Source organism: Strongylocentrotus purpuratus, unplaced genomic scaffold (genome assembly GCF_000002235.5).
Source record: "Strongylocentrotus purpuratus isolate Spur 01 unplaced genomic scaffold, Spur_5.0 spur5_scaffold_19, whole genome shotgun sequence".
In the NCBI taxonomy this organism is placed as follows: Eukaryota; Metazoa; Echinodermata; class Echinoidea; order Camarodonta; family Strongylocentrotidae; genus Strongylocentrotus; species Strongylocentrotus purpuratus.
Genome location: NW_022145604.1, coordinates 24,518,430 through 24,542,583, shown reverse-complemented (window position 1 = coordinate 24,542,583; position 24,154 = coordinate 24,518,430). Strand labels below are relative to the sequence as shown.

At 39.0% G+C, this 24,154-nt stretch overlaps 1 protein-coding gene across 1 annotated transcript in view; it reads right to left on the bottom strand.

Annotated features, from left to right (window-relative positions):
- The window catches only part of LOC764826 (E3 ubiquitin-protein ligase HECW2), a 125,530-nt gene that overhangs the window by 79,515 nt on the left and 21,861 nt on the right, over window positions 1-24,154 (bottom strand). Inside the window, exons 2-3 of the mRNA XM_030990658.1 lie at window positions 19,587-20,135; window positions 9,896-10,003 (exon numbers count right to left, since the gene is read on the bottom strand). Coding sequence (XP_030846518.1) covers window positions 9,896-10,003; window positions 19,587-19,950 — 472 coding nt within the window. The 5' untranslated portion in view covers window positions 19,951-20,135. The remainder of the gene's footprint in view (window positions 1-9,895; window positions 10,004-19,586; window positions 20,136-24,154) is intronic.

Sequence of the window (24,154 nt, the reverse complement as noted above, 5' to 3'; positions counted from 1 at the left end):
TGAATTGATACTACCTGGTCTGCATGTACATGTAGAAATAATTGTATGAACCTTTAAGCATCCTTTATGTGCTGAGTTTGTTGCCATTAAGGGAACATTGTCGCACTAATAAAGGCTATTTAATTTAATTATCATATACATATGTATATTGTCTGCTTGGAGGTAAAAAGGGCTCTAACTCTCATTTTACGAGTTATATATTTCTAGCTCTCAGCAAAAAGAAATGAGTTTAGTCATTTTTTTGCAGTTAAAATTGTGTCACATAGTAATTGAACTACATGCAATCTTCTTTTTTAATTCTTAAATTACGCAGTTCCTTCTTTTTCTGATCCTTCTATTATCATAGCCATACAGATGAATAATTATATAAATGTTCTTTTTACATGATAGAGTAAATATTGGAAACAATTACAATATTGTAATGGCAAAATAGATCAGTGCAATATAATGAATGTCAGTGTATAAAATCACAAAAGCAAATAACACATGGCATAACCAAGACTGTTAAAATGAAAAGCAAAATATGATAAAACAGTTCACAATTCTATGAATTATTTAATTTTTGAATAAAACCTTAAAAGTGCAAATTTGATCAAACTAAATGCTGAAGCAAACGACTGTGTACAAGAATAACAGTTGAAAAATTGAAATGGAAAAGATATTCATATCAACTGATATGATCATTCTCTGAACATCAATATCTCTCCCTACCCCTTCCTCTTCCCCCTCCTTGGTACTTTCCATTTTGGTTTAGTTTGGGGTACTAGAATAGCCAAATAAAACCATGCTTGGCGGCTATTTTTGATTGAAAATATTGAATGGTTCAAACTGAGGCATAGCCTGGGAAATTGTTGGAATTGGTCATTGAAAAAAATAAGTGAAATGCTTAGCAGCTTCACAAACAAACTTTCCCTCTGTATACAGGTTAAGTAGTGTTTGTTTATGACACTGGAAAGTCAATACATGTACATTCTGCTGAAGCCAGAAGAGCGTTACTTAGTATATTTTGTATACTTTTTTTACAAACAATTATTTACAAAAAGTTTATAGCCTTGTGGCTCTCACCAGATGTCAATCAAGTTTCCATATACAACTTAAAATATATGAAATCGACTGTGGATGATAGTTGAAGAAAAATACCGAACGATTCCAAGCATTCTATACTCACATTGATACCTCTGTCGTAACATGGTGTTGGCTAATCCCGAAAGTGATTACGTTAACATTCAAAAGTCTTTGCCTGGATGCACAAAACCGTCAAAATGAGAGTCTGTTCCTCGACAACAACACTACTGCAGAGTTATATGTTCACTAATGTTTGGCAACAAATAGGTTCAGGAACGAATGCCACAAAAGTGTTGTCACGCTCCTAAAACATGCTACGTAGCATCATGCAGGCAGATGAGTGAAGTTCAGCGAACAAGACAATAGGTTATTGTATAAACTGTCTTCACCTTACGATGTATCAATTAAACCCAAGCTTAACTGTTGCGTTGGAAAGCCCTTACAACACTTGAGTGAGATCCACGTGAGGTGCGAGAAAAACAATTGCTGTATTTACGCCTGGTACAATGCAAAGGGGGAAAAGACAGTATTACGCACATGCGGGTCGATCCTGCAGGAACTCCTAACTAACTGCGGAGGGTACCCCTACTGCACTGAAGTGGAAGCTGACAATTACTTGTTGTCCATGCAAGTTCCTCTCTTCCTCTCCCTTTTATTCTCTCTCTCTCTCTCTCTCTCTCTCTCTCTTCCCTTTCTATCCCTCTTATTCAGTTGCTTTCTTTCTTTCTTTTACTCTATATTTATCCTACTGTCTCTTTCTCTTACCCTATATGTCTCTCTCCCTCTTTCTCTCACCTCTCTTTATTCCCCCCCCCCCCCTTCTCTCTCTCCTTCTCTCTCTGTCTCCCTCTCTCTCTCTTTCTCTATCTCTTTCTTTTGCTGTCTATCTGTCTCTGTCTGTCTCTCTCTCTCTCTTTCTCTCTCTCTTTATATATATATATATATATATATATCTCCCTTTCTTTCTCTGTCTGTCTCTCTCTGTCTCTCTCTTCAAAGTTTGTTTTGTCCCTGCCTAACGATATAATAGCGCACCTCCCGATCTCCCTTAATCCACTTGGGCCATCAACCTCCCTGTCTTACAATGCTGCCAGTACCTCGTCAGGTAGGTCCTCAACAGGTATGTGACAACAACTTCCTGTTACTGCAAGAAATACAAGCACTTTTTTGAAAGAAATCCAATTATGCAATACGACTTGGGCAATCACCATCTATTCACATTTTCTTGAGGCAAATGAAATTGGTACAAAACGTAGTTGAGGCTCTGCTCCAGTACTCCGAGTTGATAATGCACACAAAAAAAAGTACTTTTGAATGATCTTCACAAAGTTTCTTCACAATATCTGCACTCTAAGGTAGGAGGGATCAAGGCTGCCTCAATATTCATCTGTCATTCAGGACAATTTTATGAGCGCAAACTAAAATGGGCTTCAAAGCAGTTACATGAAAACCTCCACTTTGCTGTTCGTGCTCAGCGGCAGTTTCCGTAGCACAAGCTAATATCCAATGTCTGACACTGTACGTACTTTAAATAGTCCTTTCATTCAAATGATAAAGCACAAAGAATGTTGAAAATCATTCATCTATATCAGTTCTTTAGTTTGGTACAGTGTCTAAAGCCACCATGGTACAAGACTACAAGTACACCTGTACAGATCCAAAGAGACGAGGAGAAATAGGTCCATATAATAAAGTTTATGAGTTAATGAAGAACCCCTCTGAATAAAACAAACAACCAACTAACACAAAACTAGTTGATTTCTCCTTTGCACCAGTAAACAATAGCAATAATACTACATCTAGAATGCTATGTCATCTGTCTTTTAATAGCGGTTACTGACACACCCATGCCAATCCCTCCTCAACGATTCAGCTCACCAGTAACCCAATGAAGATGGGTACATACAACACCTCCCTGGTATATTGGAGCTATTACTATCTTTCAGATCAACCCCAGTGGACTTTGCTCCACTTGAGCTGGGATGACGTAGGGTAGGGCCCCTCCAAAGCTGTTCAAGCTAGCTGGAACCCTACACCCGCGGACTTCAGCCTAGCTAGAATACCGGAGATATAAGCCTATGAATCATAATGCTCTGACCCAGTGACAGCTGTAGTTTGCAGTCACAAAGCCTCGAGTCTTGGTGCATAACGGTGTCTGCACGGTGAGACTAGGCTGTGAGCATACTGCATAGGCTCTGTACTTTAGCTGCTCTGGACACAGCCAGGGACTGATGAAGCAAGCCTATGCTCAAGGCTTTAGGAATTGTGGTAAAGTGTCAAATTACTAAAGTCTAAGCCTGCAAACTAATTTGACCTAATAGGCGCGTCTTCATCATCTCGAGATTGTCAAATAGCCCGCTATTTCTGATTTGGGAAATAATCCCTAAATTACAAATCGCGTCTTCACCAGCTCGAGATTCGACCTCGAAACTTGAAACTCGACCTGGAGAAATTAGCTTGAGATATTTTGCTCAGCGTTCGCGCATAGTGCGAGTCTTCGGTCTGGTGAGGACGCACCGGACAAATAGTGGGTAGTTTGCCAAATAGTGGGATATTTTGCAAACTATCCCAAGATATCTCTGGATGATAATCCCGACTAAATATCCCACTAATTGCAACTTCGTGCTGATGAAAACTCAAACTAACTAGATAATTGGCAATCGGGATAGATGAAATAGGGGGATATGGCAATCTCGAGCTGATGAAAACAGGCCTAATGACAGGTGTAGTCTGCAGATACCCATGTAGCATCTTACTGTGAGCTCAAGTTCGAACATACAAATAAAATGCACTTGAGCTTAAATAATTCAAAGATATGATACAGGCTGTACTGTATTTAGTGCTTGAGAATAATCATTCACAGTTATTTTCAACGATACAACATTAAACTGCTACATGGAGATGCCCGTTGGGAGGCACAGGGGAGGGCGGAAGGGGAGAGAGGAAGAGGTAAGAGAGGGGAGGGGAAGGGGTTAGGAAAACAAGGGTAGTAGAATAAGGGTTGGGTTAGTAGCGTTTAGGTAATATAAAGTTTAAGGGTGTGTTCTTTTACCCTTTTCCCAGGTTCAATTAAAGTTAAATGTTGAGTAATGGTCATGCTACTGCTTTGTCAAAGAAACTCACTATGATTTTTGATAACCAAAATGATTCCTGAAAATCAGTGGACATACAATGCAGGTATTCGGGACAACAGCGCATGATGGAACTGTTGTATCAAAATTGAGCTATTTTTATTCGTACACGAAATGAGCCAGGGAGGACATTTCGATGGGATTAGGCTCGAGATTGAACTTTTTAATTTTTGTATGCATGAGCCCCAAGATCATTTTATTTTATTTAATTTTTTTTTTATTTTATTTTTTTTTTATTTTATTTTTTTTTATTTATTTTTTTTTGTTGGGGGGGTCTGGGCTTAGATTTTGGGCCCTGGGTGCTTAAAAGTGTCAAGCTCTCTCATATGAAATTGCTTTAATGATATTCATTCTGATAGAATAAAAAGAATATTAAAAGTTGTTCATTATTTTTCACCCTATATATACCAGAGTTCAAACTCCTTCTTTTCCAGACACCTCTTCACACCAATGTGTAATCTCTCCTAGATATCGACTGTACATTAAATTTAGACATGTGAATCATTGCTGCCACAAAGCCTGATAAACCTTGACTGCCTGGAATGCTTGTAATGATTAACATGAAGACTAACATGCCAGTTCCATCAAACTGACCTTATCCGGTTTCAGCTGGCCGATCTCTCATGGTTTAGTGTGTAGAGTACCCATTAATACACCTCTTCAGCTCAGTCTAGACTTGATATAAAACTGAAGTGGTGTTATCAAGTTCAATCTGAAGTTTCCCATAAAAAATAATATAAAACAGGGTATCAACATATTTACTTTGTATTGTTTCATTTCTCATGTGTCTTCGGAAGATGGGTTTCATCTGAATGGGGAGTGGCAGAAAGGGGAGTGGCAGAAAGGGGAATGAGAAGTGGCAGGGGATGCGACAAGGGTGCATGAAAGGAATGGGGAGGGGATGGTAAGGGTAATAGAAATGAAGGGGCAGGGTAGTAGAAAGGGGAGTGGCTTGGGAGTATAAAGGGGAGCGGCAGGGGAGTAAAAAGAGAAGTGGCACAGGTGGCACAGGAGAAGAAAGGGGAGTGGCATGGGAGTTGAAAGGGGAGTAGCACAGGAGAAGAAAGGGGGTAGAAAGGGGAGTGGCATGGGAGAAGAAAGGGGAGGGGCAAGGGAGTACAAAGGGGAGTGGCACAGGAGTGGAAAGGGGAGTAGCACGGGAGAAAAAAGGGGGGGGTAGAAAGGGGAGTGGCAGGGAAGTGGCACGGGAGAAGAAAGGGGAGTGGCAGGGGAGTAAAAAGAGAAGTGGCTTGGGAGTAGAAAGGGAGTGGCACAGGAGTAGAAAGAGGAGTGGTAGGGAGTATAAAGGGGAGTGGCAGGGGAGTAAAAAGAGAAGTGGCTTGGGAGTAGAAAGGGGGTAGAAAGGGGAGTGACAGGGGAGTAGAAAGGGGAGTGGCATGGGGAGTAAGAGGGGGAGTGGCAGGGAAAGAAGGAAGGGAATGGCAAGGGAGTGAAGAGGGAATGACAGAGAAGTGGGAGGGGATGGCAGGGGAGTGGAAGTTGGAAGAGTAAGTGAAAATGGTAGTTTAGTGAGAAGAGGAATGAAATTACAACCAAAAAGAAAAGAAAGTATTCCTAGAAGTGAAGAATGAAAGGGGTGTAAAAACTGTGCTACCAAAAGACCTGTAATTTATTTCAATGTTACAGATTTGTTCTTCTTCATGTACTACAGTTGGTCTAAATTTTAAAAATCCAGGGATATTTTCTTGTATTCTATCAAAGCTGTATTAATAATCAACTGCATGTTTCAATATTGAATGTCATTTTAAGGAGGGTGAAACAAAGTGTTGTTTGTCCAATGTTTCATCTGATCTAGAGTGCAGTCACTGCAGCGGGAGGTTAACCAAAACTATCAAATCACATTACCCCATTTCTTGAAAAGGCACCTAATGTGTGGGCAAAGACACCTGATGAGTGGAAAAAGAACCCTCGCCAAATGTAACCACCACTTCAGATAATCCTGACACACGTAAAATATGAGTCATCAGAAAATACTTGGTAAATCCCAACCTCTGCTCTTTGAAACTCTACCAAGAAATTGCGCAATTTCTTCCCCACTTTTCTCTCTCTGTCTCTCTCTGTCTCTCTCTCTGTCTCTCTCTTACTCATAGACATGTGTTTGGCTCCATCTGTTCATTGTTTACATACAATAAATATATACAGTATGTGTACGTGCCAGAGATCCATGTGTGCCTATTCAGTATTTGCTCTTAAGTCTTGACAGAACCGCAACATAAGCAACAGCTACATGTAGGTGATATTCAGGTGAAACACATGGAAGGGTTTGCAATACAGATCTACATGTACATGTACCTGTAATAAAGGAACAAGTTGTCAGCACAACAAACAATTTTTTTTTTTTTAAAGGAGGAAGTACATGTACAGTATGTCTTTTCCAATTTGCTACAAAACAAGCACAATTTCAAAGCAGCATTTTTTTCCTTGCTGTATTGTTATGGGTTTAACACAGCTCTTCTTTAGTTTAGTTTTTTAAATAAAAGTTAAATTACCTACTGCTTTTAATCATTCCCCCCCCCCCCCCACTGTTTATACTCCCTTGAGACTATTTTGATAATTCATAAGAAAGTCATAAGTTTCATATTTAACTGTATTAAATACTATGCACCTGTTTCAGATTTTCATCAAATTTGTTAATATAATTACTGTCATAATATCTGTGCATTAATTGACATCTCTCCAAAAAAGAAGAAAACATAATAATGAGTTAAAGCTGGTTAAAAGTTATGAAAAAAACTTTTAGCCGGCCAAACCACAAACTCTTTATAGTCGTGTTTCAAAGTGGCCACATCAAAACAAGAAATCTAAAAATATTAATCAGCTAATTGAAAAGATAAAAACAAACAGGGCAATAATGACCTTGGTGGGTGCCATTTTGATTAGATTGATTAAAGATTGCACAAAGCGGATATTTTATCTTTTCCAAAAGCTAGTCTTCAGCATCAGACCATGGCGCATATCAACTTCCAAAATGTCTTTCTTTGCTCACCGATGTATTATTTGATATTGTATATACAGTAGATAATTTTGTCCAGCGTAAACAGATCTCATTTGAACACGTGTAGAAGTCTTGTGACTGCATATCAATAAGTAACTTCCAAGGGTCTTCTCGGACATTGACCACATTGTGATGCGTAAAAGAAGACTCCAAATTAAAAAATTCATTACGTTATATAAAAAAATAAAAAATGGATAAATGTTGAGAAGAAGAGACTAGACAACGAGGATACAACAAATGAGGGTTCATTGACAAAATATTTGTCAGGTCAGGATATAGATATTTTGTGAGAATTAGCCATAGTGCCGACTTCAATGTCGTGAATCATCTCGAATAATCCAGCGGGGAAAAAAAAAAGAGGAGAAAATTATGGCTCCCCTCTCCGTGTTGCAATGACCCTCGGGTCCGACACACAGGAAGTTGGATATCACTGATGCTCTGCGCGCCATGCCTGCCGTACGTCCAATCGTTATACCCCATTACCAAGTCATTAGCTATATTCGCATGAAAATGTCATAATTTAAAATTTGAAGTTTGCAAAACCTCAAAGTTTATAGCACCATGTCACATGTCCAATTGTTTCACCCTGTTAAAGGTAATACAAAGTTTTGGTAAGGGATCATGAGTTTGGTTCAAATGAACATATTTGAAGCATATGCAATCCTACAATATTCAGTGATCATTGTAGCAGCTGAAATCGAGTCCAAAGTGATGAAATTGTAAATAATAAACTCTAAATGTTGTATAGCGCCCTCTCAAGGTCAATATATTAATTTAGCTATAAAACAATGTTCTTTGAATAAAATCGACCGATTTGCTATTACCGTTTGGAATATATATATATCACAACTACATATTCTGAGATTTTCATGGTTGCAGCTACCATCGTATGGTCGTAGGCGCTATTTGAGATTTATCTAAATTTACTGGGAGCACCGATAAATTTGTATACCGTAATTAACGGCGTATTAACCGCACCTTTTTGCCGCCGAAAAAAATTCAAAGTTGGGGGTGCGGTTTATACACATTTTTTTTTAAAGTTTCGATTTATGCCCCTCCACCTGGCGCTATGCCTGGCAATGTCTCCCAGCTCAGTAATCGGTGTGTTGACTCACCACTCGGAAACTAGAACAACACTCAAATTTGTCTGTCATCTTGGTTTGAAAGTAATCTTTCTGATAGATTTCAATATGTAGTTGATAATAATAATTCCTCCAATTTTTCTTCTATTACACGGCGTACCACAAGGTTCTATCCTACATGTAGGTCCTCTACTGTTTTTTAAGTCGGCAAAATATGAAAGTTAATGTGGTAGGATTAGCAAGTGGTGCTTGTAAAATGGTGACTGGCTGGAATGCTCCTAGGGGAGTGGAAAATGTGCATACATTGTGTTGTGGGTAAGCCTAAATCAGATGATCAGGGGTTTTAATATGTGCTGTGCATGCCTAGAAACAAAGTATTAGGGGCATTTTAAATGTGAGCTATTATTATTTATTATTATCTTAACTTGAGTGTGTCAGCATCATCGACCATAACTATCTATAGGATAATGTCAAAGTTAAAAACCACACGCTAAACTTGAAGTTTAGAGACTCTCATGTGAACCTTGCTATCGAGGGCCACCTGTCGCAGTCATCAAGCAGGTGCCCTACTCCAAGAATGGATCGGAGATAAATTAACAATTTTAACCCCTTTTATTCCTTCTTATTTTAGATTTGACACAAGTGCATCCCATTTTGGGAAGGAATGATCGTAGGGGAAGGCATTGAAGAAGCCAAACGTGACAACAGACTCCCTGATTGGTTATGAATTGTTTTCTCGACCAAGGCATTCACAGTGCCTCATGTGACTGAAGAAGCAGTTCCGTCCGTGTCGGCTTGCATGTTACTTGCTTGCATCAAAGTAATTTTCCCTTGTCACAGGAAACAATATCTGTTCGCAAAAATCACTATATTGCAACTGTACATGAAGGACGTTAGTCCTCCACACAGGAAAATGGCATTCGTTTTCATTTGTGTGTTTTGGGGGCCAAAAGGCTCATATGTATTCATAATAATAATATTGAATATTTAGGAGCACTGAAAACAATAAGTAACATAGTGCTTTACAAATACAAATATACGAAAAGAAGACAAAGTATATCTCAAAGGAGGTAGATCACATAGATCACTTGGGAAAAGGGTAAGTTTTGAGGAATCTTTTGAAAGTGGCAAGACAGGTAATTTCCCTTATGGAAAAAGGGATGCACATTTGCTTTCACCCCCTTGCCGCTACCATAAGTTTAATGAACACCATTTCTCCAGCTACTCATATTCAAACAATTCTAGATAATGATTTTGCCAACGGCATTGACCTGATTTTGTTTAGTGCAGAGCAAATGGGATTGGAGCTCACAAGAGTTGCCACTTTGTGTTTGATTGATCCCAACTTCATGTATTCTTAACTTTCTTATTCTTAATTGGTTTTTGCTCAAACTTTCATGGACCTGTTCCTCTCATTTTACTGCTTAAGCTTAATATCAGGCTGGCCTTCCCCCTTTAAGTTTAAGGTTGTTATGGATTCCCTTTTTTACCTCAAGTCACTGCAGCTTTTTAGGGTGTTAAATTTTAAAAATCCGATCTTTATGAAGAAAAAACAAAACAAACTGAATCAAATTGAAGTTCACCTCAGATGAACAACTTACGTTTGGTGAAGTTTGGTTCAGCATCGACGACCCAGATGATTTGACCTTTGTGTGTGCCGCTGACCCCGCGGTTCTTGTAGCTGAGGTAGCTGGCTGGGTTCCTTTCTCCTGGAAATAAACAAGATTGAAATGAATCAATGTCAAATTTCATGTCAACATAGAAGCTTCACTGGAAGTTAAAGGGAATCTTTCATAATTCAGTCATGACAGAAACAAACAAAACTTGTAGAATGGATAACAAAATATTATGGTATTTTCCAAATGATTATTGATTGATGAGATGTATTACATGACAGAATAATGAGCAAAGAAAGATAGGGAAAGTGAAAAGCTAGTGATACTGGTGAGACATTCTGAAATGTTCACATCGGGTATGTCTTCATCAGCTCGAGATTGCCAAATAGCCTGCTATTTCTGATTTGGGGAATAAGCCAGAAGTTACAAATCGCGTCTTCTTCAGCTCAAGACTAGACCTTGAAACTCAAGCTTGAGAAATTAGCTCGAGATATCTTGGTTAGCGTTCCCTCATAGTCAAGTCTCCGGGCTGGTGAAGGCGCACCAGACAAATAGCGGGATATTTTGCAAACTAGCCCAAGATATCTTTGGAGGACAAATAGCTGGATATTTTGCCAAATAGTGGATAATTTTGCAAAATATCCCAAGATATCTCTGGATGACAATCCCGACCAAATATCCCGCTAATTGCAAACTGCAGGCTAATGAAGACGCAAATTAGCTGGATAATTTGAGATCGAGATAGTTAAAATAGCGGGTTATTTGGCAATCTCCAGCTGATGAAGACAGGCCTTTTCAGTAATCTTGGTATATGGCAAACATATAACTTCCAGGGAGGTGGGGGAAGGCAAAAAATGAGAGACAAAAAGGAGGTTGGGTTGGGAAGAGGAACGTGAAATGAAGACGATTGCATGGCAATCGAAAAGGCTACACAGACCAACACTTTTCTAGGTAAAATGTCATCATACAGAGAGAGTGACTGAAATGGCTTGGTCAATAGGCAAGGGCAAAGAAGTAGCAACTATTCACTTTTTTCCCATTTTTTTCCAATTAGCAATGTCTGTTTTACAACTACAGTGCTAGTAATCAATCAATTCTCTCTACACTAGAATGCTTCTGAAACTTAGAGGGGCTACAATCTGTATCTCCAGCCTCACCTCAAGATTCATTCACAAATGAGACATGCATTTATAACTAAAAGATTTGACATCTGTATCTTAAAGCCTACATGTATCTCCACTAGTTTGGCCAGGAGGGATTAGACCTCCCTGCAAGGTCACTAACAGGTAGCTATCTCATTAACTCAACTCTCAACTAACATAAGAAAAAGAAGACCATGGGGACCAAGGGTCACCGCTTTATAGGCATTGTTTGCTGTATAGAGGGCGCAAGTAGCTACAGGTAGTGCAGTGGGGCTTGAAGATTCACAGATGAGGGAGATCATATGAGGGCCATTGTTGCACTCAGCATCGTATTACTATTTTTTTTAACATTTGCAACGCTGCCTCTTGCCATTCAATTATACATGTAGCTGCTGTCTTTGATTTCCTTCATCATGAATGTGTGTGAATGGGGGCTTAATCAACAATTGACAGCTAAACTTGTATATAAACTAAAGGCCACTCAAGGAAAACATGAAAACTGGTCTTTATAGGCAGGTAGCCTGTGTGTACAGGCTCTTTCAGTACAGGTTTAAATGAAAAACCATATTCAAGGGAATAACAAAATGTGGTCTTTCTGTACAGGTGGTCGTTACAGCAGGTTTGACTTGTAACACAGCTGTGCATGTAAGAGATCACAAATTCAATATTTCATTTCTGTGCCGTGCCCCCATTCTTCAAGTTTTAAAATAAAAAGGATTAAGACTATCAAACCCTTATAATTTTTTGCATTTTTCATGCTGCATCTAAATTAGACTATATTTTATCTGAACCCTGCATCGAGCTCCCCATACTTCAGGGTGGATTGATCAGAGACAGAAGATGTCCAGAACGGCACAATTCGGATCGAACTTCCGTCGTCGGGTCTCCTGTAACGATTGTCCTTTAATTGTGGATTGTGGAATGAGCATTGCAGAGCCGAAAGCCACCTCCTGTCATTTGGTGTGACTCATGCTTAATATCCTTCCTGCAATTCCACATGTAAACTCTGGCTTTTATTGATACTTTGACAGTTACATGCAGCCTGTCTACCTCAGAGACTGTGCTTGCTACAGGGTGCCCCAAAATAATGTGTAAAATCTAAGGCTGCGACGGGTAGTTGAATGCTCGAGTACCCGCACGGTTGTCAACTACTCGGGTACGATTTGTCGTACCCGAATATTCGGCCGCAAAAACAAAAACAAAAACAAAAAAAAACAAAAAAAATGTCCAGGCCCACGCCTACCCGTGCATGGGAGAGCGGCGGCCGCTGGCATAGTACCGTCGGTAAAAATGCTTCCCAACTCAAGCACTGTCAAACTCACCACTCAGAAACTGGGACCAAATGTCCAGATTTCTGTTTGGACTCGGAGGACAATGGATTATTCTGCCATCTTTGGTTTTTAAAACAGCATTGTTTACTGTTATTATTATTATTAAATCGGCGCCTTCAACTGCAACTCGAAGTAAAATTGCATGCGTTTTGGGCGATACTGGGATACTGCATCAATGGTATTATATGGTGGTGGCAAAAAAAATAAAAAATAAAAAAATAAAAAAAATAAAAAAATAAAAAGAATTAAAAAAAAATTTAAAAAAACAAAAAAAAAACATGGCGTCCGAATATTCGAGTATTCGCTTGTAAGCCTGGAAGTGTACTCGGGTACCTTATTACACTGTTGTGCACAGCCTTAGTAAAATCTACCTTTTATTGAAACTTTGACAGTAACAGTAAGTGTTTCTTTCCCCGTAGAGACCTTGCTTGCTACAGGGTGCCCAAAAATATTAACAAAAATATCTACTGTCTTCCTGAACTAAACAGAATTAGATGAAGAATTTTTTTTTTTAATCTCAATGTGAATAAAATTGTGTATCTTATATTCTTGTCCTTTTATTGAAACTCTGACAGTTACATGTAGCCTGCTTACCTACAATGTATCAAAGAGACCTTGCTTGCTACAGGGTGTCCCAAAACAATCAAACAATAACTATAACATCCTGCAAATTCTGTCTGTCTCGTGTATATTTCCCTTCTAAAAAAACTAAGATACGTCTGCTTGAATTAATAACTTGAATCATGTAAACTGTATCTTTTACGAATACTCTGAAAAGTACTACATACATGTATGAAGATGCATGTGATGGCTACACGGGTTTTAATACAGATGGTGCTAAAAAAAAAAAGGGTCCTTGTTAACGATGATTACCAATCTTTGTGGAAATGTAGATCTGGAGAGTCCAGCCTGTCAACGAATTGCTTTCCATGAAATCACGGAAATCGATTAGAGAAATAATTGGATTGCATTGTTTAAAAAACGACAAAATAAACTTTGTCTGTCATCACATCAAAATTACATTCTTACTCGGGCTGTTTTACTTCATTGTTTTGAAGCAATTAATGACTGTTGTGACGAGTGCCATTTAGGCTCTCGTAAATTGTTCAAGCTGTCATACTTGACAGACTTTTCTCTTCTTTTTTTTTACGGGGGGGGGGGGGGGGGGGGGGGATGTGTCTACGGTATTCAATGTTTAAATTTATCTATGATGACTGCCACACATTTTGATTCCTTCTTTTTCAACGTTTTTTGTTGTTGATAATCTCTCTATAAAAGTATTTGCGCAAGTCATGGTTTCATCTTGGGATGCAAAAATTCACCTGCTTCATCAAGAGACACCCTCAATTAACATAAGAAAAAGGGGATCATGGGGGACCAATGGTCACCGATTAGGCATTGTTTGCTATATAGAGGGCACAAGTAGCTATACGTAGTGCAGTGGGCTTTAAGGGATAGTTGAGTTCTGTTTTCAGACTGCAAAGGTCTTCAAAGTGCATGGTTATTGCTCTTATTCTTATCTATGACATTTCTAGTGCCCTTTGAGGAACTAAAATTGCTTTTAGAAATCGTTATATTTATGGATAATTCAGCCATCTCTGAACTGATTTTGATCAAACAAAGATGATTTTGTCATTTAAATTGTATGTTCTTTCAAAATTGCCACTCAGCTTTTCATTATCTCACAAAAAAATTATTTTGTGTAGCGCCCTCTGCAACAGAACTCAACTATCAATGGAAAGTTTGATAGAATGAAAGGATGATAGGATGAAAGACCTCCTGGGCATGACATTAGCTACAAACCTGACTCACATACCCCGTTCCTTCCTGCCCTGATCTAAACCCACTTTATTACATGACAGTTGGGTGTCTCTACAATGCACAAGGTGTCTCAAAATCAGTGATCTGACATTCCGCCGGGCCTCTTTGCATCAAAGATATTAGGTCAAGGCTTGGGTCAAGGCTTGGGCCATGGCTTGGGCCAAGGCTTGGGTTGTATGGCTAGGGTTAGGAACTTAGGATTAGGGTTGGGTACATTGCTGCGTCTTGTGTTGAAGGTGGATGTCTGCTCTGATCCAAACCCACTTTATAACACAACAGTTGGATGTCCCTATGATTTACAAGGTGTCTCAAGATAAATGATCTGACATTTCGCTGGGCCTCTTTGCTTCAATGATATGGGGTCAAGGCTTTGGTTGTACAGTTAATAGGGTTTTGGTTAGGGTTGGGTAAATTGCTGCTGGTATCTAACCTTAACCCGAACTGGTCAACCTAGTCCCAACCAAAGCCGTGGCCCAATATCTTTGAAGCAAAGAGGCCCGGTGAAATGTCAGATCATTGTTGAAACAAGAAATTTGGTTATTTTTCGAAATTTTTGCCAAAGCATGAATACTCTACAAGTTTAGATCGAAACTGTTATGTTTAAGAAATCTCACTTTTTAAAATATTAATAATAGGTTCATTTATATAGTGCAGCTACTATATGTATATGAAAAGTATAAATATTATCTCTTGCCCTTTATGCAAAGTATCATTAAAACCCGGCTGTAACTGAGCCGCCATAATTTGGCGCTATACAAAGTAGCATTCAACGAATTCTTCCTACTGGGTACCCATTTACTTCAGCTGGGTGGAGAGTGGCAAATGTAGATTATTATCTTTCCAAATAGTCATTAGTGCCGCGGAGGGACCCCGACCGCAAACCATGTGATCCATAGTCCGGTGACGTATCCACTAGACCATAAGGCCTCTACAAACAGATGTGTTTACCTATAGAGGGAGCTATTGTTATCTTTAAGAGCTACAGAACTGAGTTTGCCAGTGTTTCTGTCATACATGTAGCCTCTTTATAATATTGCTACATGTATCTGTTGTGTCTTTGATGATCACTGTCCAGTGTCAACATAAGAAAAAGATACTTATTCAAAAAGACACCCCCCCCCCCCCCAAAAAAAAAAAAAAAAAATGCTCTAAAGACTAAAGGAATCTTGCTTGTTTATTACAAAAGGAAGAAGTACATGTATCGATAAATGGACTAATAACATCTAGAAGAAACCGTCAAGTGACCACAAACAAGAAGAGAGTGGGTGGGGGAATGAACTCCCCCCCCCCCCCCCCCGCAAAAAAAAAAAAAAATGCTTTAAAAAAGAATCTTGCTTGTTAATTACAAAAGGAAGAAGTACATGTACAGTACATGTATCAATGAATGGACTGATAACATCTAGAAGAAACCGTCAAGTGACCACAAACAAGAAGAGAGTGGAAGGGGGGAATGAGGGAGGGTAGAATGGGGTGGAAGAGGAGAGGAGGAGGAGAGAGAGAGAGAAAGAGAGACAAAATGAGATGGACAGAGAGAGAGAGAGAGAAAGAGGGAAATTCTATAGCAATTTCTGGGACATTAATGGAATAGCATCCACAGTAACTAGTATTGATTAACCAACAGAGGGCAGCAAACATATTACAGATTATGTACCATTTAGTCAATACTCTGATGCCATTGGGGTGAATAGCATGACACAAGTACAATAAATAGTCCTGACCTTACCTTCGATTTAGACACAATTCCACAACTACCAGTATATACATTGTATATCCTTCCTTTCAAAGGAAAACAAGGTCAATTCACACAGGTTAAACATGGATAGTACAAACACAGCTGAAATAGTGCATGCAAATTAGAGTGTATACTTTTCATTGCTACTTGAGTTCTATATATCTGTACATACAGTATGTATACATGTAGGAGAAACCATTTCACTGCATGCTATCATTCCATTCCCTTGCATTTCATTAGAACTGTACACAAGAAAAAGTCAAAAGCCCTAACATGGATGCTTTAATAATATACTTTGGGTGTTATTAAGTGTGTATGGTTACTTGCTATACATGTACATGTAGGCTATTTTTATAATGTAATCAAAATTAATGCATGAATCTTTTCAAAGTGCCTTGTTACCAATTATTTCATTCACCTGTTATACATAATTGTATTTCAATAGTCAGAATGCAGATTGCATACATTACATGTTGTTAGGTAAGACGAGCCATAATGTTTGTCCTACCTAGCAACAATTAATGTATGCAATTCACATTTTGACTATTGAAATACAATTATTTGTAACCGGTGAGGGAAATAATCGACTACGAAAATTGTCTATTCAGAGACCTTTGCCCGAATTATTGGCTTTATTTTATTATTTCTCTATCACTGCTGAACTTTGGTCTTGGCTAATGCACATTGTACAAATACTTATAAAATCCTGAAGAATGCCATAAATGGTAGACAGGCAAATATTGCACCCAAATTCAACTGATATTTTTGATGTAACAAAGCAAGTCAGAAGGTAATTATTTATACAGGTGTACACAATCGCAAATATTATGACTTGCAAAAAAGTAATATTCATATCAAATATTTAAAAAATCATCTGATGTCAGCGCAAATCTAGTAGGAGGGTGAGGTAATTTTTGCTTATTATTCATTTCTAACTAATTATTTTATCTTTCTTTTTTTTCTCCTTTTTTTCTCCTTTTTTTCTATTTTTACAGGGGGGGGGGGGAATTTACATGTACATTGTAGCTTTAAACCTAAAAGATAAGCAACCAGTGGACAGACATTTAAAGTCCCACCAACAGGATTTGTTGGGGAATAGATGATAAATGCCCTACTAAGAACACTCACAATTCAAACTTTTATCATTATTACATGTACGTATTTGATGTTGCCTGTGCCTGCATGGAAGGGTATAATTGAACTGAATCATGCCATTCTCTGGTCTCTTCTCCCGGAAGAACTGATTGGCGATGTGCAGGTGGACCACCACATCACACATGTATACAAATAATGGAGTGGGTTCTTAATATGCCAAGGTGGCGACTCCTATACAAGGGGCCTCCATTTAACGTCCTATCCGAGGGACGGAAAGATTTTCACTGTAACATGGCCTACATCTACTGTATGGAACGGGGGAGGGCATGTTAAAGGTAATACAAAGTTTTGGTATGGGGTCATGAATTTGGTTCAAATGAACATATTGGAAGCATATACGATCCTACAATATTCAGTGATCGTTGTCGCGGTCGAAATCGACTCTAAAGTTATGAAATGTAAATAATAAACATTTTATGTTGAATAGCCCCCTCTCAAGGTCAAGATATTAATGAAGGTATAAAACATTGTTTATTGACTAAAATCAACCGATTAGCTATTGTCGTTCGGAAATTATATACCACAACTACAAACTCTGAGATTTTCATGGTCGCAGCTACCATTGTACGGCCGTAGGAGCTATTTGAAATTCATCAAAATTTACCGGAGCACCGGTAAATCTTTATATTCAATTTTTCTCGAAAGCAGAAGTGTTTCAGGGGCTAAAATTGCTGGTGTTTTTAATACATCCACTGGGGCATTCAAATATATCATAATTGTAAAGAATTACTATCCACCCATTTTTCAAAATTTCCCAAAACTTTGTAATACCTTTAACACCTAACGCTGGCTTCAGTCATCCGCCTGGGTTGGATTCGAACCCAGGGTCTTTGGGTTGACAGGCAGACGCCTCACCGACTGAGTCAAAGGAAACGCAACGGCTCAGTGGGAGAGCAGTGGTCTTTTATTAAACCAGGAGGTGCCGGGTTCTTAATGAAGCCAAGGCACTACTGCTCATTACCAAGTCCCTTGGAGAAGACTTAAAGCAGTCGGTATTCTGGTTGCTTACTAACAAGCATACACATGCTTTCTTAGCAGTCAACAAACCACCAAACATATTCCCTTCCAAGGTTTCAAACCCCAGACCTGCAGTGTTCTGCCAGTAGGACATGATGGTTCTAGGACACCTACCCCTGGACATTCACCTCCCGGATAACCACCCCCAGTCAACTACCCCCAGACAACTACCCCCTAGGGCAACCACCCTCTAGGACGACTACCCCCTAGGACAACTACCTCCTCCCCCCCCCCCCCCCCAGGACAACTACCTCCCGGACAACTACCTCCCGGACAACTACCCCCCAGAAAACTACCCCCTAGAAAACTACCCCCTAGGACAACTACCCCCTAGAACAACTACCCCCCCCCCCCCCCGGACAACTACCCCCAGACAACTACCCCCTATGACAACCATCCTCTAGGACGACTACGCCCTGGACAACTATCCTAGGGGGTAGTTGTCTGGGGGGTAGTTAACTGGGGATGTTTATCCGGGGGATGGATGTCCAGGGGGTGGGTGTCCGGATACGGGCCATGACACCTCAAATACATCCAAATGAATGACTTTTGTATTGACTTAATGATATCAAGAGGATGTGTCGCAATTGTTTTTTTTACTTAATGATCTTCTATCAGTACAAACATGCGGATGACTAAGCATCAAAGTCTAGAACAAGGTCGACAAAAGGTTTACGACAATGCGATGTGTCTCCTATAAATTCTGCTTAGCTCATCTGTTAATCGAGACCGATCAGGATCTGAACTGACCATAAAGTTAACCAATCACCTCAAAAACAAAGAGTTTGTGTCAACTACAATAGAGTACCGAAGCTGTGACGTCATAAAAATCTATTTTTAGAATTTCTCAATTTTTTCTTCATTTTCCAAAAGAACATCAAAAATAATGTCCAAATGTCGAAAACCAATTGAATATGTTAGATATTGGCTGAGATATGACCATCTGAATAAATATACTCCCCATAGGAACTCAGTGTTATATGCTCAGGCTCCTAATGGTTAGGAGCCAGAGCATATAACACTGAGCTCCCATAGGACATATATTCATTCAGATGGTGATATCTCAGCCAATACTTAACATATTCAATTGGTTTTCGACATTTGGACATTATTTTTGATGTTCTTTCGGAAGATGAAGAAAAAAATTGAGAAATTCTAAAAATAAATTTTTGATGACGTCACACTTCACCACTCTATGAAACTTAACTCTAAGAGGAAAAGAGAACCTTTTATCTGTTATTTTTATGTGATCTCCTTTTTCCTCTTCTTTTTCTTTTTTTCCACAAGTGCACCTTGAGCATTCCAATTTATTTGGATTTGGCTATAATGGTTATATTACGAAAATTGACTGTTCTGCACCTTACAATAATAATAATAATAATAATATTTAGCTTTTATATAGTGCTTAATACAATGCCTCTAAGCGCTTTACAAATATACAATGCACACTCTCCGCTCCTCTTGGGGAGCATACCTACCGATGAGATAAAGACCGATCCAGTCCTGTGACCCGACGTCTTCCCTGATGTCCCAGGTCACATTGGCACTAGCGCTGTCCCCATGGTCACCTCCCAGGATGATCTCATTCTTGCTGACCATCAGACTGGACTGGTGTCCGGCCCTTCGCTGCAGGTCGGGGTGGGCCAGGTTGGAGTCGCTGCTTGACCGGTGTTGCTCTGAGAGCCGACCCATGTGTCGGATTGACGGGAAGGGCTGCATGGTGGCCAGGCCGAGCCGGTCCTGGATGGATCGGTTGCTGCTGGGCGACCGCCCCGATCCCCGCTCTACTTGTCCTCCTCTTGCATTAAGCGTTGCCATTTTGCTGCGTGCTCTCTCCCGCATGCTTCACCTGGTCTCTCGAGTCCTAGCAGCCTCTCCTCAGGATCATGTAGGCCAGACTCAACAGGTGGAAGGACGCCCTCACTTGGTGGTGAAAGGAAACTAGTCGCTCTGGAAGGATTGGAGCTTGCAGATAAAGTTGTGTCTGTGATCAATCTAGTAACTTTATTCCTTGGAATAACATCTTCCTAATGGTGAAAATAAGGAGAGTATAGAAAGAATAAGACATTTGAAAGGTAAAATATCTTGAGATTTGAAGGATATTCAGAAGGAAATCCTCCTAAACATTATGACTCATGAAATAACACACTCTTGTGCTGGCAAGATCAAATTTCAGCAATGTATGAACTGCCACTATCAACCAACTAGCAACAATGTAACATTGTACCCATTTTCAAACCTGTTGATTAAGGCCAAGTGCTGTACATAAACTGAAGAAATAATTGCCATACACAAATGGCCTTTCCAGAAACATGTACATGTAGGTTGTGCAAAAACAAAGAAGCATTTTTCTATTTTTACATTGACAAAAATATTTTACTGTATGTTCTAAGAAAGTATGGATGATAATTTCAAACTCAATTCATGAACATGCAAGCCGCGCTGGTCTCAAGTTTGAGGCACAGTGCATACATGTACATAGTCCATCTTTATGAGTAATCATTGATTATTGGAAAATTGCCCATATCTCCACATACATGTACATGTACTTGTGTAAACAAATTATGATGTTACGATGGACTAAGCAATCATGTAAATGCTGGATCATCCTCGGTGCATCAATAAAAGAATATTCAACCTGTTAACCTCAAAACAGGATATCATTTTCTCGCAGTTACGGATACTTCCAGGTATTGAAAAAGATATATATGAATCATTATTTCAGAGAACATAAACAAATAATATTTTCAAGAATAGGCATGGGTAATGTTAAAGTGACTTTGTAACATTGTTCAGATGAGAGAAAGTGGTGCTAAGGTAGTGACTTCAATGCTACATGTAGATGTACAATTAAAGATAATCTGAAAATTTGAGCGAAAAAGGACTATTATTCATCGTACAAATTGGGAAAAACTGATCCGATCAATTCCTTAATTCTCCCAACTATATTAGTAGAATTTAATTACATGTTAGGTGAATAGAAATCTCACAAAGCAATAAAATGGCTCTACATTCCATTCCAGACATTTAAGTGTTGACAGATTTTTAATAGCCTGTTTTTATGTCTTTTTTTCATGGAAAAACGGTTGGGAAAATTTAAAAATGGTTGGGAGAATTTAGATTCACAAGCGCCTCCCATCGACGCCCATTCGAAAACCCGTTGAACTTTGTTAAAAATCTTCATACTGCGTGAATTCATTTCGGATTTGGGGCATCGTAGTTGGATAATCCATACATACACACATAATTTTATGTGTTTTGCATCTTGATTCAACAGATTTGTGAAATCAACCATCACAATGTCACTCAGTACCTTTAAGTAATTTTTAAATTATTTTTTAATACACTTTTATCTCAGTCATAAAGTACATTTCAGACATGCAAGTTGAATTAATAAGAAGGGCTGGTGTTGCATATTACCATAAAGTTTAGGGTAATGTGCAATTGCTTTTCATTGTCATATTTTACAGTCTATGATGAAAACATTTGTCTGTTCGGAGCCATAACCGTGAGTCTAAATAGATCTATCAATTGGTCACTTTGAACAAAAACACATTTTGTACATAAACAATTAAAACAGCATGTTCCTTTCATGAAAAAATAAATTATCAAGCCTTTGTTACATTGGCTAAAAGCAGTATAGTCCACAGCTCAACAGCCCACCATCCTGACGGCACATGAGAACAACGTATCGGTCTTGCTGAGTTTCTGACCACTTTTCTAAAGGTGGCAAAGACTGACATTTTAGTCTTGTTGGCTGTTGGTTTACATGGATTTCTCTCCTACAAAAACTCGCCATACAAACCTACAGTTACAACATTTACAAGGAAACTTACAATTATGGTAGGTCCTCTAAACGACTATTTCTTCTTACACGTACAGTATGTGCTGCATTTAATAAGTTTAATTGGCAACAGCCTAGCCTTTTACTCTGAACATATATCCACTCACGCACTTTTGATGGTCGCGGCTGAATTTCTACTCCAGTAAACAGAAAAACCTTCACAATTTCCAAGTAATACAATTTCAGTTTATATAGCTACAGTATGTCATGCAACCATTACCTTGTTGCAGTTATTGCACATTAAACTCAAATAAACATACACAGGACATAGGAAACAACAATAACTGCATTTTATTACACAGCACGAGTTTCACAGATTAATACCGGGTATACAGGGTGTACCAATTTTTGCTTGTCTGGTCTTCTCGCTTCCGTGCTAACGCATGCAGGGCACCGACGAGTGGCGCATGCGCACTACTCACCCCAAAAAATTGGTATGAGCAAACTTCAATGGTTTTCCAGTAGTCCAAAAAATTGATGATTTTTCAAAAAGGTGTTTGGGATGTGTAAATGGGCCTAGCTAGTGTGGACTTTGTGGCTCAGCTCATGTTGACTAAATGCGCACAATGTGTAAATTGATTGCATCCCGCAATTTTCGCTGACAACGGATGATGACCCGAAACAATCTCTTCTTTCTGTCTATTGGAAAGACAATGACAAGCTGATTTGTGTTCATTGACTGAATGAGTAAACGTCTATTTTGATGAACAGTTGTGGTTCCCAAGAACATTGAGCGCTATTTTGGAGGTGAATGAGTACTTCTCGAAGCTGTATTAAACACTTCCTTTCCCATTAATACAGGGGTGAGGTTAAATTAGGCCTACACTACTAACACTCAGTCATGGGTCATACACGTAAACAAGCGTTTAAGAATGCTCAGTCTGAATCTTCCTTGAAAATTTATCTACATGTATAAAATTATAAAACATTAGGCCCATTTCAATTGCCATAAAACAATTTTAAAACATTTTTTTTTAAATTTACTATTTACGTGTACACTACTGGACAAATCAATCAAAAACATCAGTATTTATTTATTGTTATTTGGTGGGTATCAATATAAAGAAAACAATAAGTGGATAGTGAGGCAATGACGTAACAGACTCATGAGTGAGATGCCAACTTGTCTTGTGATTTTCAAAGTTTTTCTTGTCATTAAAAATTCTTAACTTTCTTATCCATTATCCGATTTTGCTCAAACTTTTTTTGATTGGTTTGTCTGATTGTTCTGCTTCTATTAAAAAGTAAGCTATTGTTGGAGTGGATCTGCCCTTTAACTTACCGGTAAGTAAAACAAGTCATCGTTGTTTTTAGAGCGTGCATTTACACTTTAAAAACTGGCAGAGCTTTTGACAGAGGGTTTTTGAATTAGGATTTTGTCTTGTTTATGGGTACCGGTAGTCGCTTTCATGTAGCGACTACCATCATCATTCAGGAATGTGAGAAAAATCAATGGTTTTGTTGCTTCCAGTGTATGGAATTTTATGCCCCTTTCGACTGAAATGTTAGCTTCTGAATTTGTGTCAGGTTTCCACATACATGTACATTATACTGCTAACAGAATGACATGACAAGCCATTATCCTACATGCGTCAAAGGCTTTGCTGGTACAGGATGTATCAGTGGCGGATCCAGGGGGGGGGGGGGGGGCCGGACCGCACCTCTCCCCCCCCCCCCCCCATGGAAAAAAAAGAGTAAAAACACGTTAATTTTACCTTTTTTTGGAGATGGACCCCCAAACCCCCTGACACTCAAGGGGGGGGGGGGGGGAGTGAGATTTTTCAAATTTTTGAGGGCCAAAAAAAATAATTAGTGCTCGCTACCCCCCCCCCCCCACACACACACACACACACACTACCCTACAAATTGTAAACAATTATAGACTTTCTTTCAAGGTAGTTTTTACAAACACGTCAATCTCCGTCATATTTTTGAGATGAGAGGAGTTTAAGAGAACAGGAAGCAATCAAGAACTGGTCTTGTTTTGGAAGGAAATGAAATTAGAGAGGAAATGACACTGATGTTCAAGTGGGTGTACCTGAAAGTTGACGCTAAAAAAGTGCAGAATAAGTACCAAAAAACATCCGTAATCTGTGTCATGCTTAAGCTTAATATTATCATTAGTGTATGAGCATGACTGAAAACAATTAAACATGTACATACAAGACTGTCTAGCCAAAGGGAGACACAATGAAAGAGTGA